We start from the raw sequence: 15916 nt of genomic DNA on the forward strand, positions 1-15916 counted from the left end.
TGAACAAAACTGCCAAGTTTTTGATTACTGATAACACGCACACACAGAAGCGAAGGAGAATTGTACACTTTCTCAATGCAGCTTTGACATATTTTGTTCAACAGAAAACCAGGTAAATATTTCTATTAACGAATCATTCAGTGGTGAGCCATTCACATATGTCCTATGCTGTGATAACAATCTGCCCTTCACCTTAACCAAGTAAAACCTATTATAATGGAAGAAGTATCACATCATTTAAAAAGTGAAGAAAAGGTTGGCACATCTCAAGTTCCCAAGTTACGGAGGACATAATACTCTCATTTCACTTATTTAATTAGGCTCACATCACAATAAATCAACACTGACGTGTTGCGGCACATAGCCTTCTTCAGAGCGTTTGAAATAATCAGGTTCAATTCAGTGATATACACACACAAGGGCAGAGTCACCACAGCTGGGAGTTTACTGAAGTAAAAGCAGCAATACCACAGAATACTATACAAGTAAAAGTCATGCATTCAAAGTGTTACTTAAGTAAAAATACTAGCGTCAAAATACACTTAAAAAGTAGCAAAAGTAATAGTAATCATGCCCATTTCAGGATAACGTAAATTATATTATTGGATTATAATTATTGCTAGATCAATGCATGTTATCACTTTAATGTTGCAGTTGGTAAATGTGGGGCTAATTTGAATTACTTTATATACTGCTGGGTAGTTAATCAATAATTATTATATAATTAATAAACTCAATATGTAAATGAACAACAGTAATCGAATAAATGTAGCAGAGTAAAAAGTACAGTATTTCCCTCTGAAATGTAGTGGGGTGTAAAGTAACAAAATGGAATTACTCAAGTAAAGTACCTCAAAATTGTACTGTGTCTGCCCGTACCTATCTCGCTGTATATTGCGTTACCGTGCACACTGCATTTGGGAGACTTGTGGCAAGATGAATCGCCAGTTGATAATAAAACAAGAAAATGGCTGCCCCCCCATTCATCCCCCCAGTCAAATTCATGTAATACAAGTTAGATTTTCTTGATTTAATGTTACCAAGTAACCAAGGTCGAAGTCACTGAAAAGTCTCTTGAATGATACCCAACAAGGCAATGAAGTCAGATTGTGCACATTGTTTGTGTATACACCACGGGTTTTGGGTTCTTACTTTCAGTTTATAAAACTGCAATGTAGCAATAAGATATTAATACAATAAGTGGTATACAGTAAATAGTAATTGTAAATCAGCCAAAGCCATTTTATTGTTACTCAGGTTCAGAGTCAAACGCTCTCTTTCACTCTCTCTCTCTCTCTCTCTCTCTAGCGCACACACACTTTTACAATGGGCTACCCAGACATCCGCTGGACAGGGAGGAGGTGTCTCCTAGCAACTGGTTCTCAGCTTAAGCATTTTGGTCAGCCGGCTTTTTCTAAGGAGGAGTACACTGGCACAGCACTGTGGTGGGTGTGAGCAACTGACACAATGTTAGACATGAATTCAACAAATGGGAGTGGGCAAAGAAAACAAATGAAAATGAATACTGTAATGTTAGGAGACACGAGTAACTCAGAGTTCTAAAAATAGACACAGGAGGACTGGACAAATGAGAGTGTATTTGTATGACTTATGTCTCACTTATTATTCTTGGCAACGAGTGAAAATGGTGTCATTGACTGCATCACAAGCCCGTCAAATTAATGCAGCACAGTAAAGCAAAGCACTTCATCACGTCGGACATAAATTCCCTGGCCGGACAGATTTACATTGATTGAGCACACTAAGATGAGCTGAACACGCCCCTTTGGGTAATAAAGTGCCACAGTCGATCACCCATCAGACTCTCATCACAGCTGTATCCCTGCCACCCCAGCCCATCAAGCAGGTTTCTCTACAAGCTGTCCAGCAATATGTGGAGCCTGTGTCAACTGAAAGGAATGCAAAGACGGAGTGCACAACAGAGGATATGATCAGGGTGCAATTTGCCGTAGAGAGGGGGGGGGGGGGAGATTTCCCCCTTTCTGGTCCACATATCCCTGCTGAATTATTTTTATCCCCGATGGGAACAAAATGTATCCCCCCCCTCAAAGTGATCAATGCTACTTCACCAAGAGACCATATATTATATACCTAAAATAGAAGTATTTCAAACTAAATAAAGCGCTGTAACGTGAACAGTCTATAGTGCCATAGAACCAAGGGTGTAATTTCAGTTTGAAAAGTGTGTGTGTGTGTGTGTGTGTGTGTGTGGGGGGGGGAGAGATAATTAATTGATAATGCACAACAAAACAAACATGCAAGAATGAAAGTGCTCATATTATGCTCATTTTCAGGTTCATAATTGTATTTAGAGGTTATATCAGAATAGGTTTACATGGTTTAATTTTCAAAAAACACCATATTTTTGTTGTACTGCACATTGCTGCAGCTCCTCTTTTCACCCTGTGTGTTGAGCTCTCCATTTTAGCTACAGAGTGAGGCATCTTACTTCTGTTCCATCTTTGTTGGGAGTCGCACATGCACAGTAGCTAGGTCAGCATTACAAGCCAGTCAGAAGCAGAGTATGAGGGTGTGCCACGCTAACAGCTAGGCGAGCATTATAACGTGTGTTACAAAGTGACGCACGTTTGTCACGGAAGTAAAGGCTGGACTACAACAGAGGTGTTTAGAGCAGTTTGTGAACAGTGTTTTCTGTTGGAGATGGTAAGTCCCTTTGGGGTGGACTTTGGGCTTTTTCACTTTGTAAACCTATAACATGCACAAAAAAAGATATATAACACGATAAAGGACAAAAAGCATAATATGAGCACTTTAAATCCCCCTTCCAATACCATGGATATAGTGCCACTCGGCCAGCCATGCCAAAACACTTATTTATGAACTTCAATATTCAATGGAAAGTGATGTCAACATGAAATACATCGCTTTTAAGCCGGAGAGCGGAGTTCACTTCACGGCGAAAACAAAATACTTTCACCCAGGAAACGCTTGTTCGTTCCTCGGCGGGAGGTTTATAATCCAAACCACGATCTTTTCCCTTTGCCCCCTTTTGCTTCTCTGCCCTCTTGCCACATCAGCTTTCCCTCGCTCCCGACTACAGAGAACCAATCAGTAAGGGCATCCCTTGTCATGTTGCTTAATTGACAAGTGATCCCTGGGAAATGCAGTGCAAAGACACTACAGTAATAAAAGCCTCGACGATAAAGATGCCAGAATCACAAAAAAAGTATTTTGTGTTCTATTGTCCGCCTCTCCGTGTGTTCTTGCAGTGAATCAGCCCACTTCTGAGACAAATTACAAAGCAAATAAAACAATATGAGAGGAAATGAAAACTGCTTCTGTACTAAAAGCTAGAAGTCTGAACTAAGTTTAAGGTTTGTTTGGACAGCCAGATTTTATTTCCCTTTGCTAACAAAGAGCTTATCACGGCACGTTTTTATTGCAGTATTTTACAGTGCACGTGTACACCTTGAAATCAAGCCAGATAGCTAACATGATATATAGCTCAATTACCATAGCTTGGCAGTGGCAGCATGAGAAGAGGTTAGCAGAGACAAGTCTGCCACCCCACAGTCCATCACAGTGGAAGTAATACGATGTAATTACAGTTTTACTCAGACCAAATCAATATCTGTTGAATCAGAATTAGCTTTAACGAGCAATTTATTATGTGAATGTGAAACGGACACTGCAGGTTATTCTCGCTTTCATGCTCTCGTTAATTCATAAAAGGAGTCCTCTGAGGAACACGCTGCATGATGGGAACATTTCCTTCACATACGGGAGTGCTAAAATTAAATTAGATCAGATCTATTTTAAGCATATTTCACATCAAATGTAAGCAGTGTCACATCGTCGTGAAAGAAATACTAAAGGAATGCCACTTTGACAAAACAATCCCAACTCAAGGTCCACTTACAGAACTTTTTTTCAACCATATTAAACGTTCTTCATGAATGCATGGAGTGTTGTGATAAAAAAAAAAAAAAAAAAAAAAAAAAAAAAACGGATCCGTTAACATGCTGATTACATCCATAACAACTTTTAGGACTTCTCATCTGGGTTGCCGACAGCATCTGATGATTTTTTTTTAATTTTATACACATGTACAGGCCATTAACTAGATGTTTGAACTATTTATAAATGTGTTTAGGTATTAGTGTTTGATGCTTCATAGGAAGAGTTATAGTTGAAAAATACACTAATACACACTAACACGTATACAATATTTATGTCTGCTTACAACCAAATTAAAGTGTTTTATATTGATTGTACACATAGTGCTTATGTATGGTAAATAGAAAGGGTGTAACCAAATTCAACAACTCAATTTAGGAAGGGAAAAAGAGGGATGCAAAAATTGTCTTAATGGTTCCGTATCATGCTAATTTTTTTAGGTTCATACTTGTATTTGGGTTTCTACTAGAAGGTTTACATGCTTTAATGTTCAAAAACACATTTTTCCTCATACTGTGTCTAAATATCCCCGTCTGTCTAAACGCTCCATTTTAGCGCCTGTCTCTTTAAGCCCCCCTCTGCCCTGATTGGTCAGCGTTTCCGGGACTTCAGCATCTGCGCTCTCAGCGTCTGTGCACCGTCATTGCAGCCGGGGAATAACTGTAATGGCACTGTAGCGTCACTTTCTAACCATACATAGTATAGTTGTGACATCACAACCGTACAGAAGTCTTGACAGCTCATTTAAAAAAGGCACAGCTTCTGAAAAACGGGCTGTGTGCATTTCACAGTACAGTACAGTATTTATATAGCACTTCAATCTGCTTTATTATCAATAGGGGACATTTACTATGTCAATAATAGACTGTATGTAATAATGTAAAAGGTGTTGGAAACATGGACATGATAAGATGACACAAATCATCTGCAGGGCAACACATAGTACCAAACAGTGAGAATATAGTTGATTTTTTAGATGACAACATAGTAGTATTGAATATGAAGGGCTTGTAGTAATATATAAAGAACATAGATCAGGTAGATGTATCAGTGCCATGCTAAGGTTATGTAATTACTGATATAGACTGATATAATTCAAAATAGTGCAAACATTTAGATATAGCCTAACAATTACAGCCATAACTCAAGGTGCCATTCATGACAGCAAAGTACATTCACGACAAATGAGTGCAGTCAATGCCAGCCGTTGCGTAGTGAAAGCGATTAATTATTAATTCTATTCATTCTTTTTGAAGAACACTGACTTGTGCACTTGAATCACATTTTTCATAGTGATAGTTGTATGACTTACTGATACAGTTCTGCAACATCTTTAAGACAAAAGTTGCTATTTTTTTTAAATATTAACCCGAATAAGGTCAGATGCATAATCAAACACACACACTACTTTCTGAGTCACCTCTCATTGGATGAAGAGTATTTCACAGTAGCAACACGACAGAAAGATTTAGATTGAGAATACTGGGCTTTGAGGAAGAGACAATCAGAACTAAAAAGGAATCAGGAGATTTGTTGAAATAAAACACAAAGCAAAGAAATGGTGTTATTTGCTCCTAACTGTATTTTGAAATATCACATTGGTGTCGGTCTATATAACAATGGAGACACATGAATTTCATTTTGCACTATTGGGCAGGAAAAATCTAACTTATTGTCCCTCTGTAGACCTAAAATAGAGCCGGATGTGTAAGTGAATTATCTGAGGAGAAAATACAAGCTAATTACTAATGGGTGAATAAATTGACCAATTTCTTTTAAAAGGACAATTCTGGTGCAAAATGAACCTAGGGGTGAATAACATATGTGTACCTAGTCGAACGTTCTCTGGGATCTGTTTTCATGCTAATCGAATGTGTCTCTAGCTTGAAACAACCTACCGCAAACCAGGGGTTAGCTGTTAACGCTAGCTTTCGGGGCACAGGGTAAATCACTATTTGATACCACTAACAAGGCTCGAAATAGCACCACACTTAAACAGTAGCATAATGAGGGTCCCTACATGCAAACCGAAGCATTGAGAACTTTGAAATTGTACAGACAGGTTTATTATAAAGATAGATTATAAAGACAGTAGCGTTAATGTTTACATGCGGCCGCCATCTTGGCTAACAGTCATGACCAGTCGAACGACGAACGCCGTGCAACCAGTAACCAGTAACATAGCTCAAACACAGCGTTCGTGATTCGACTGCTGATCCCAGAGAATGTTCGACTCGGTACACATGTTATTAACCCCTAGGTTCAATTTGCGCCAGAATTGTCCTTTAAGGCTTACCTTACCTAAACTCATAAACAACATAGTCTCGCACTGCCAGACCTTCCTCCACAGCGCTGCGGAGGAGGGTCTGGCTAGTCCACACAGCATTCCGGGATGGGAGAAAAACGTGCTCTGGTTTATTGGCATTTCTTTAAACCAATTACAATTGTCTTGGGCAGCGCTAAGCACCGTGCAGTGCCACGGCGCTGCAAAATAGCCTCGGGAAGGAACTTGTTTTGGTGGAACATGTGTACGTTCAAAAGTTGTTTTAGTCGTGCAACAGAAAACTCAGATTGGACAGATAGTCTAGCTAGCTGTCTGGATTTACCCTGCAGAGATCTGAGGAGCAGTTAACCATAGTCCTCATAAATCCACCGGAGTTTAATTCCAACACAAAGAAAGCGGAAGGTAACGGACATTCGGGCCAAAAAGAGTGAAATCCGGCGGCAAAGAAACAATCCCGGAAGTGGAACGTCGTGGATATAGACTATAAACAACATAACCTGAAATTGGGTTGGTCATTCCCTAGTATTTAGGTCAGTCTTTCATAAAAGAGAAACACACTGTATTGTTACAGAGCCAGATTGCAAAATAATCTACCACACACCCTACCTACAGACGAGGACAGGATGTGTTTGTCGAAGTGGAGAGAAAAGGAGAGCATGAAACAGAAAGAAAAAGAGATTAGAGAAAGAGAGATTTCCTTTTGGGAGTCAGACGAGGATGATGTATGGTTCTTGTTTCTATTTTTTGTTTTAGTTTTTAAACCGGGTTTTTTGCGTCTTGGCTTCTGGACATTGGGGGTCTGTATCACCATGCTAGAGAGTCGGTGGTGTTTATTTACACTTCAGATACACAGAAGACCTCAAAATCCCAAAGAAGGCTTTGAATCGCAGCCTTTGAGCTAAAACCAACCCATGCCGTCAAAATCTGCAGTGAAACATACCCCCAAAATGCAACAACATGGATTCTTTTACATTTCTGTCTCTTGTCTCTGTACGTCGCTCTCTCTCGGGTAGAACTGTTATTTCAGAATGTGCTACTTAATTAAACAGAACGCTCCAGTGCTCTGCTGTTACCTGTCGATTGGTTTTACCTATTAAGTATCGCTCAACCCCATCCATCATGTGTAATGCATGCCACCTAATGTAATGATCCTCTTCCCCACACACCACGCAATTCATATTTGAAACATTCTGCAAGTGTGAGGTGTGCCGTTGTGGGCTGACGGGCATGGCCCGACTGTGCAACATCCTCAAATCTCACATTGATGTTTTCGATCATTGGATTTTGATTTATGAAAGCCTAACTTTGACTAAACTTTGGCAATTTCAGAAAAAAAGCAGCACTAAAGCATATTGGTGCTTTATTACCTGATGATGTGTCATTTTAGAAACAGGATCACATTTAAAAGCCATGCAGTCACATTGAGGACTTATGTAACTCCCATTAAATCTGGATCAAGACTTTCCCTCCATGCTTATTTTGCAGAAACAGTGTAAATCATACTCTGACATAAATGTCAGAAGTGACACTTATATATGTCACTTCTGACATTAATCTGCAGTAATATCAATCAATAGGCCTATGTAATTCATTGAACTGGCCTTTACTCTGTGCAAAAGCTTGTTTACTCTGTCCTGAATGTACAGTAGGAGTAGTAGTGCAGGGACGGAAAGAGAAGACTACGAAAATTGTACTATTAGTTTAAAAGACATATAGCCTACTTCAAATGTTATATAAAGATATATGATACTGTTAAATTAAAAAACACTTATTTGGCTACAAGCTTAATTGCATTAAAAGCCTGTGCACACAACTGGTTATCAATTACAAATATACAACCGCATTCCTCTGTAGCCTCACTATAATTAACCAGAAAAGAGACAAAACTCAGACAATTAAACAAAAATCACGACTAGCCTACTCTACACAGACATCACAGCGGGTACAGCAAGCAATATTAAGCCACCTAAATGAAAGAGCGTGACACTTTTAAAATCAACAGCAGAATAAAACATCACCAAAAAAAAAAAAAAAGAAACTACAAACGGAAGTGAAAAGGAGAAACTGCAGTTTATCTACGTGTAGAAAACACACGCACGCGCGCGCTACGTTGCTAGCGTGTTGCTGTACTCACCTGTTTGAACCTGTTCTCTTAAATACAGCCATGGTTTGAACGCCATTATCGTCAGCCTGCTCTGCTCCAGGTTTGACTTCTCTGCTCGTTCATTCTCAGAGCATAACATAAGCAGTCCACTCGGCCTCGCTGTCGCACTGTGGTTCGCACAAAGTTTTCAAACATTTCTAGCTGGATGAGGCTCTGCTAGAGGATCCACATGTTAGCATGTTAGCCAGACCCAGCCTGCACCTGTTTGTTTGGGTGTGTTTGATTTGGTTCACTTATTAGCTTGCTGGCCGGGTGGTGCTTTACATCAGTGATTAATTAAGGTAATTAAGGTAGATGCAACCATTTGTAAACGATGCCCTGGTACAATAATGGTTAGCATATATCATACCCAATGACTGAATGATTTGGAAAGTAGGCTACTTTTTATTTTTCATAGTTTAAAAATGGTTGCATTTACCTGAATTACCTTTCTTTTTTTTTTTTATAAATACTCAAAAACATACAAAACCACTGTTACAGTAATGAGAATAAATGTTACTTCCACTCCTGGTAGTATTGTGTGTGTGTGTGTGTGTGTGTGTGTGTATGAGGGTAATTAATTCCCAGGACAGCTGCACACACACATTATAGGTGATAATAGGGCTCGTAATTGGGGGTTTCAAGATGTGTTCCATGCATGTGAAGACCTCAGCTGGTTGCCAAGGACAATGTCTCCATGAGGACAGTATAGAGGATGACGTTTCTCTCCTTGTTTACCTTGAGAAGGATAATCCATAAGGGGAGAGAACAGCAATGATGTTTTATTTTATTATAGATTCCCAACCAGGGTTCCAACATGTTTTCAAATCTAGATCTTAAAGATCCCAATTTAATCAGAGCGCCATATGTTCAGATTTCAGCTGTTGTTAATATTTATTTATGTATCAAAAGCGTGATGAAACAGATTCTGTGATTAACATGATCATTCCTATACATTGTCTTCTTTGGGATGTTTACTGAGGGAAATCATATTGAATGAAAATTAAACAGTTCCTTGTTTTTCTGTGAAGCCTTCATGTATGTTTACATCCTCAAACTGCACTTTGACCACCAGTGATTTACAAAATTGAAAAAAAAAATCTTAGGGACCTTCCTGTGAAAGGCTCATAGGGAATGTTAGAGCATATTTCCGTTGTATTCTATGTGAGATGAGCCTATGGGAGAAACAGTAGGGAGTGAGCGCTTGAGGCTGGTTTGCCCTCCACATGACTGGACAGGGATCTTGGGAGGTCAGGTGGAAAACAGCGGAGGAGTTAGGCTCACATCTCCTGGGGCCGGTGTGTGAGCACGAGGCAGGCTTACCTGCTGAGAGAGGGGCTACATTCAGACCTGCCCTGGGATTTCACAGTGCAATGCTCAAGATGTCCCAGGGCCTCACCTGGGAGAGATAGGTAATAAGTAACTCAGTGGGACATAATAAATATCTAGTGTGAGATTAGGTCGCCATCTTCTGGAAGGAAAGCAAAGTGCATCCAGCTTTGATTAAATGGAATCCTTTAGGAAGTCAAATGGTTTAGTTCCTTCTGCTCGTCAATGGAATTCCATTTCAAACAAACAACTGCATGTGACTTCAAACATAATTTTAACTTACGTGTTGCAAACTTGAGAACTGGAGATGAGAGAGAAAAGTTACAAATGAAAGACTGATATGTCAAAATGTTTGGAACTTTCAGAGTAGTTGACTCAAAGGTTGAAGGATGCAACAGTACCAAACACTCCTTGTCCAAACATGATAGTGAAGTCAGTATAGTCAAGGGCTGTGGACCCGTGTTTCTCTCCTGATCAAAGCTATCTGAACTCAAGCATCCTAAAAAAGTGCCACGTATTTAACTACTGACATCATCTACATTATTCGTTTAATGATTTAATTCCTCAGGCTGTATAGAGTCCACAGACTGTGCAGCTTCTCCCTCTTCTGTGTGTTTCTTCATGTGTTTCTTCAGCGTGGCCTTGGATGGGAACGTCTTCATGCACTGCTCACAGTACGGCTTCAGCGGCTTCAACCCCGAATGGCTTCGCTTGTGTCGCGCCAGCTCCGACGAGCTCTTGAACTTGAGCTCGCAGACGTTGCAGGGGTACGGCCTCTCCCCCGTGTGAATGCGCTGGTGCAGCTGAGCCTCGCCGAGGGTGAGGAAGGACTTCTCGCAGTGTCCACAGGGGAACGGCCTCTCTCCCGTGTGGATGAGATTGTGTCTGGTGAGTGCGTACGGTTTGGTGAAGCCCTTCCCGCAGTAGGCGCAGGGGTACGGGCGGGCGCCGGTGTGCGAGACGATGTGTTCCTGCTGGGTTTTCTTGCTCTTGAAACGCTTGTCACACTGAGGGCAGGAGTAGGGCCTGTCGTCCACATGGGACCTGTGATGTTTTGAAAGCTCTCCCTGCGATAAAAAGCCCTTCCCACACTGAGAGCAGAGGAAAGGTTTCTCCCCGGTGTGCATCCGCTCATGTCTGGCCAGCACCGACACCAGGGTGAACCTCTTGGGGCAGTGGGAGCACTGGAACGGCCGCTCCCCTGTGTGAACACGGAGGTGTTTCATGAGCATAAAGCGGAGCGAGAAGCGTTTGCTGCACTGGTTACACTGGTAAGGTCGTTCCCCAGTGTGGGTGGACAGATGCCTCTTTACGTCAGATCTCCGAGTGTACGTCTTCTCACAATGCGGACACTTAAATTGACTCTTCACTTGATGCATCTGCCGGTGCTGGGAGCGCGCGAGCAGGGAGTCGAAGCCCTCGCCGCACTGCTGGCAGATGTAGCGTTTGGCGGCGACGTGAGACTTCCTGTGCTCGTGCAGCTCAGAGGAAGTGGGGAAGCTGTGGCTGCAGATGGAGCAGATCTGAGGAAGCTGGCTCTCCTCTGAGTGAGACTTCTTATGGTGGACGGTGAGCGCGCGGAGGTTAGCGAAGGAGCTCCCGCACAGCTCGCAGGAGAAAGAAATGGCCACGCCGTGATGTTTGCTCTCATGTTTGGCCAGATCCCACGAGTGCTGGAAGGTCCGGTCACACCGCGAGCAACAAAACGGTCTCTCTCCGGTGTGCGTGAGCTGGTGTCTCCTCACGTCTGACGACCGGGTGAACGTCTTACCGCACGTTTCGCACGCGAGGGCCTTCTGTCTGCTTTGTGACTGTGGCGCATTGCTTTGATTGTCAGACTGTTCTGCTTTGCTCTCCTCCGTGTTTCTTTTGGGGAACAGTTTAATGGATGTAAAAATCTCATCTGTGCTAGAAGGAGACGGTGTAAATTTGGCTCCTGAGAGAGTACTGTACACTTCAGTGCGAACACTCTGCATGTGGAAGTGAGGCGGGCTGCTTTCGTCCGAGTTGTGGAAGGGACACTGTGAGCAGGTGAAGATGATGGAGGTCATCTCGTCCGAATCACCTGCAAATAATAATAAAAAAAAAGGACATAAGTGTGGGTTAAATATGTGGATTTTATTTGAAAAGGTCCAAGATCTTTCTCTTTTTTCATGTCAACCTATTACCTTTGTCAATTCCTTTGATGGCTATAACCGAGGGGGCGACTGATACATCGGCTTTGCTCCTGGTGAAAATAAAAATGTTGTTGTTGAATATTTAAATGTTGATTTGACATTTTGGGAAATAATTGTATATATAGTCTCATAATTGTGTTTTGGGAAATGGTACTGTATGTAAAGTATTGATTTTCTCATCTTATTAATTCATTTCCCCAAAACTGATCAACTTATTCCTTTAAAGAAATATTCTTAATGGAAAAAACGGACACATATCTTGAGGCCACAAAAATCACGGGTGAAACAAAAATGTGAAAAATTGACATCATTGAAGTTTCAAAACAGCAGAACGACTTAATTAAATTAATTCACCAACAGGAGAGCATGAATGACAAGAAATAGCACCATAACTGTATTTCCCAGACTGTTTTTGTTACTGTAATCATGTAATGTGGCAAATCTCTTGCTAATAAAAATGTGAGTGAGAAATAAAATTAAAAAAGAAAACAGACTAAAAATACTATCTCAAAAGAGGAAGCAGTTATGATATTACAGTATAAGTTTTTGTACATTTTTGGTTCTTGGCTACTTTCTCTGGATGACCTCTGGATCTGACACGTCTCCTGCCGACTGGGCGGGGTCTTCATTTGTAGACGAGTGGATCGGCGCACATTAGCCGAACTGGGAGACTGTTGAGTTTCAGAGACTGGGTCCTCACTGGGGACATCTGTCATTTCTTCATGAACAGAAAAGGATTCACGATCACCCTTCAAATCTGCCCAAGAGTCCATATTGCTCTCTACGCCTTCAGGTTGGAAATCCTCCTTCACCTCTTCGACGTTTCCTTGTTTCTCATCAGTTTTCTCATCACTTGTTTCTTGTCCGTCGTGTGTTTTTCCTTCATCTGGTGCATTTCCAAGCTCATCATTTAGAGACGAATCATTACTCTTTCCTGTCGGAACATCTTGACCGAGGCTCTCCTTCCTTAGTGCAAACGTTTTTGTCAAAGTCTCCAGAGCTTTAGCCACATCCACAGTTTCACTTGTTTCTTCTGCCCTCGAGCTGGTAGCCTCCTCACAGCCGGCGTTATCGGCGCTAACTATCTCCTCTTCATAGAAATCAGTCTGAAGTTGCACTTCGGCTGACTCGATCATTTCTTGATCTACTTCAGACGCTCCAACTTCCACTTCGGTGTAGACGGCAACAACGCTGTACTGATCCGTTCCAACTAAAGTGACGGGGTTTAGAACATTAGCATAGTTGTGGATTGATTCCAGGCCAACAGAGATGTTTGTTTTTTGCGAGGGAGGAATGGATAAAGCAGACATGATGCAGCTACCGATGGTGGATGAAGGGCCACCTAAAAAAAAAAAGAAGAAAAAAAAAAACAGTCACTGGTGGAAAAACTGTACTTTCAAAAGGCACTTACTGGAAACTATACTTAAAAATACCTAAAAAATGCAGTGCTGTACCTAATATATACTTTTATTTTTCTTATTACTTTTATCAATTAATCGTTTAATTATTTAGTCAATAAAAACATCAGAAAATAGTAATTAATGCTTGTCACACTTTTTTTCAGAACCCAGGTGACATCTTCAAATTGTTTTTTAAGACCAAAAGTCTAAAACCCAAAGATACTTAACTAACTGATCGTTAGATTAGATTTTGATTAAGAAGCTCTCGATTTAATGCGGTTCCAAAGGATTCAGTTGCATATGATAAATACAAATATTGCATGAATATAAACGCGCTTTTCAGATTGTAATCTGGGAATTTCAGTCTCTTTTTATTCCACAAGTAAGCAACACAGGTGAATATATTACTGCTTAATGTGCCAATTGTAAGCTAAATTGTAAAACATTTCCCTATTATAGAAGTGTGGGTCAAAACTGGCAGCCAAGTACATAATACTCTTAATATGTATAACAAGTAACCAAGTGTACACACAACATTTTGTGCATATTTACACATATTCTCTGAGAAAACACACGGTCGCAACAATCGATTTTGGAATTCTAAGACTCAATATTGGATCGTACAACTGAAAATCTATGTTTTTTTTTTTACTCCTGATGATATAACAAAGAAAAAAAATCCTTACATTTAAGAAGCTTAAACCAGAGCATGTTTGACATGTTTTGCTTGATAATTGAGTGCAACTGCAATTGTCTGTCAATGGACTAATAATTTCAGCTCTACTCACATGGCATTTTCAGTAGTCCTGAACTTTTGTAGTGTTGAAAGATTAAGCTCAGGTCTTCAGGTGAGGACTGAACACATTCCTCCCACACAGAAGGAGCAGAGCCGAGCCAGGCTGCAGTCTGTAATCACAGTTTGTGGTAAATGGTGCACGTTTTGGAGAAGAAAAACAACCTGAGACATCTGGATAGACAGACTGACCTGTTTTAAGTCCGGTACTGGAAGCAGCTTTTCCAGTTTTGAGAGCAGCTCCCACAATAACACGTGCAGAGCAGCATCATATTGTGGCCCATATTCCACTGGGAACACCTCCTGTAAGAGATTAATAAATGTTACTATAGGACTTTATTAAGAGTATTCTCAGACTAAGAAATTATTTTTAATCCGTCTGACCTGGTAGAAATATGCTCTCTCAACTGGATCTTTCAGCAGGCTCTGAACAAGTGCAATGAAGGTGGACTCTGTCGTTTTCACCTCTGCGTCCCTGTACTGCCACAGAAAGGACTCGTGTCATTTATGGATTATCATTATTTGTTTTCAAAAAGGTATTCCTTTTCTGCACTTACATCTGTGTTTGCAGAGGCTATTGGGAGTCTATCCAAATAGCTCTGGATCACTTGAGAATCAACAGAACCCCGAGCCGAGCCTTTGCAAAGCTCCAGAATCAACTGAAATATCAACAAATGGTTACTGGAAAAAATGATTAAAGCGAAATTAGCATATATTGTTACAATACCCAACTTCTGCTCACCCTTGCTTTTAGACCCAGAATGAGCTGGGCTCTCTGTCTGTGGTTGATGAGTCCAGGGAATGCCTCTGTCACCATGAACACAAACTCCTGAAGCTTCTCATAATTCATCACATCTTTCTGCTTCGCCAGCTGCCACATAGCAGCAGACAGAAGCTGCAGTGGGGGCACCAGGAGGCGAAGAGACGAAAGAGCTAGGCTCGGGTCTGTAACATGAAGGTGTAATGTGAAAGATGGTCTGTTGAGGGCATCAATGAGCTTTTAATGAATGAGAGCACTTGCAAACAAACTCATATTTAACTTAAACTATTATAAGGAACCTTTTTTTTTTTAATTAGCTCTTTCCCAGTGGAAATATCAGAGGTTGGCAAAATTACTGATAAATCTACATTTTATGCGTAAACTACTACCCCCAATAGAACCTGTCATAAGCCTATGAACCAGTGTAATAGCTGGACAAACCTATTAAATGTGAGTTTTAAGACTTGCAACCTGGTATCTGCAGCTGTGCTTTAGGTATCGGAACACAATGAACTGTATTACATGACATTATTATTTAGAATCGGACTATAACAAGTTCATTTCTAATGCAACAGCTCCAGCTTCTGATTGTTATGATTCCTATAGATAGACGGGTCCCGCTAACTGTCTTACTAGCCTGCTTTAAATTACAGCATGAGCAATTTATGAATATACGTACCGTTTATTTTCTCTATTGACCCGATAACCTCCATTAGAGTTATGTTTCCTGTAGCTTTGCGAAATAAATGTAAAATAATGTTGTTAGATAATTTTTTTTTTAGCTAACATGCGCTGTTAGTACGCAAGCATCCGTTTCATCAACTCTTCTCTAGCGTTTCCTCTTTCCAAAATAAAAGTCTCCGCTGTGACTGTCCTTACATTATAATCCAGTTTTCTCTCCTATCTTCAAGTTTAAAAATAATACATGCACTTTAATTATACGCGTTGACTTCATTTTACACGTATACACTTTTCCCAGATAGAGTAATTCGTGAATTTACAGTCCTATTGTTTTTTGAAACACACTTTTAATGCTTTGACAAAACAACCCCGACTCAAGGTTCACAAGCAGTTGAAAGCTATGAGAAAAG

At 40.7% G+C, this 15916-nt stretch overlaps 2 protein-coding genes across 3 annotated transcripts in view; both read right to left on the reverse strand.

Moving 5' to 3' along the window:
* The window catches only part of ppfia2 (PTPRF interacting protein alpha 2), a 228351-nt gene extending 219785 nt beyond the window's left edge, over positions 1-8566 (reverse strand). The window contains exon 1 of the mRNA XM_035996394.1: positions 8358-8566. Within this exon, the coding sequence (XP_035852287.1) occupies positions 8358-8389 (32 nt within the window). The 5' untranslated portion in view covers positions 8390-8566. The remainder of the gene's footprint in view (positions 1-8357) is intronic.
* Positions 8567-9136: 570 nt separating this feature from the next.
* si:zfos-932h1.3 (zinc finger protein 502) lies at positions 9137-15660 on the reverse strand. Of its 2 annotated transcripts, XM_031313537.2 has the most exons (9): positions 15505-15660; positions 14808-15010; positions 14623-14724; positions 14450-14545; positions 14258-14368; positions 14061-14178; positions 12425-13214; positions 11864-11922; positions 9137-11760 (listed from the first exon to the last, which is right to left on the reverse strand). In XM_031313537.2, exons 1-9 carry the CDS (start codon positions 15536-15538, stop codon positions 10244-10246), a joined length of 3030 nt encoding a protein of 1009 aa, XP_031169397.2. In that variant the 5' UTR covers positions 15539-15660; the 3' UTR covers positions 9137-10243. The 2 variants fall into 2 exon arrangements, with proteins under 2 accessions (XP_031169397.2, XP_031169398.1); XM_031313538.2 differs by lacking the exon at positions 15505-15660 and having other exon boundaries at positions 14450-14540; positions 14808-14925.
* Between the last annotated feature and the right edge of the window lie 256 nt (positions 15661-15916).

Source organism: Sander lucioperca, chromosome 20 (assembly GCF_008315115.2).
Source record: "Sander lucioperca isolate FBNREF2018 chromosome 20, SLUC_FBN_1.2, whole genome shotgun sequence".
NCBI classification, from domain to species: Eukaryota; Metazoa; Chordata; class Actinopteri; order Perciformes; family Percidae; genus Sander; species Sander lucioperca.

Coding starts and splice junctions, on each gene's coding strand:
- si:zfos-932h1.3 (XM_031313537.2), bottom strand. CDS start 15,538: ATGGAGGTTATCGGGTCAATAGAGAAAATAAACG. Junction 14,546..14,622: donor TAGCCTCTGCAAACACAGAT/GTAAGTGCAGAA, acceptor TTTCTGTGGCAG/TACAGGGACGCAGAGGTGAA. Junction 14,179..14,257: donor CAGTACCGGACTTAAAACAG/GTCAGTCTGTCT, acceptor CTGTGATTACAG/ACTGCAGCCTGGCTCGGCTC.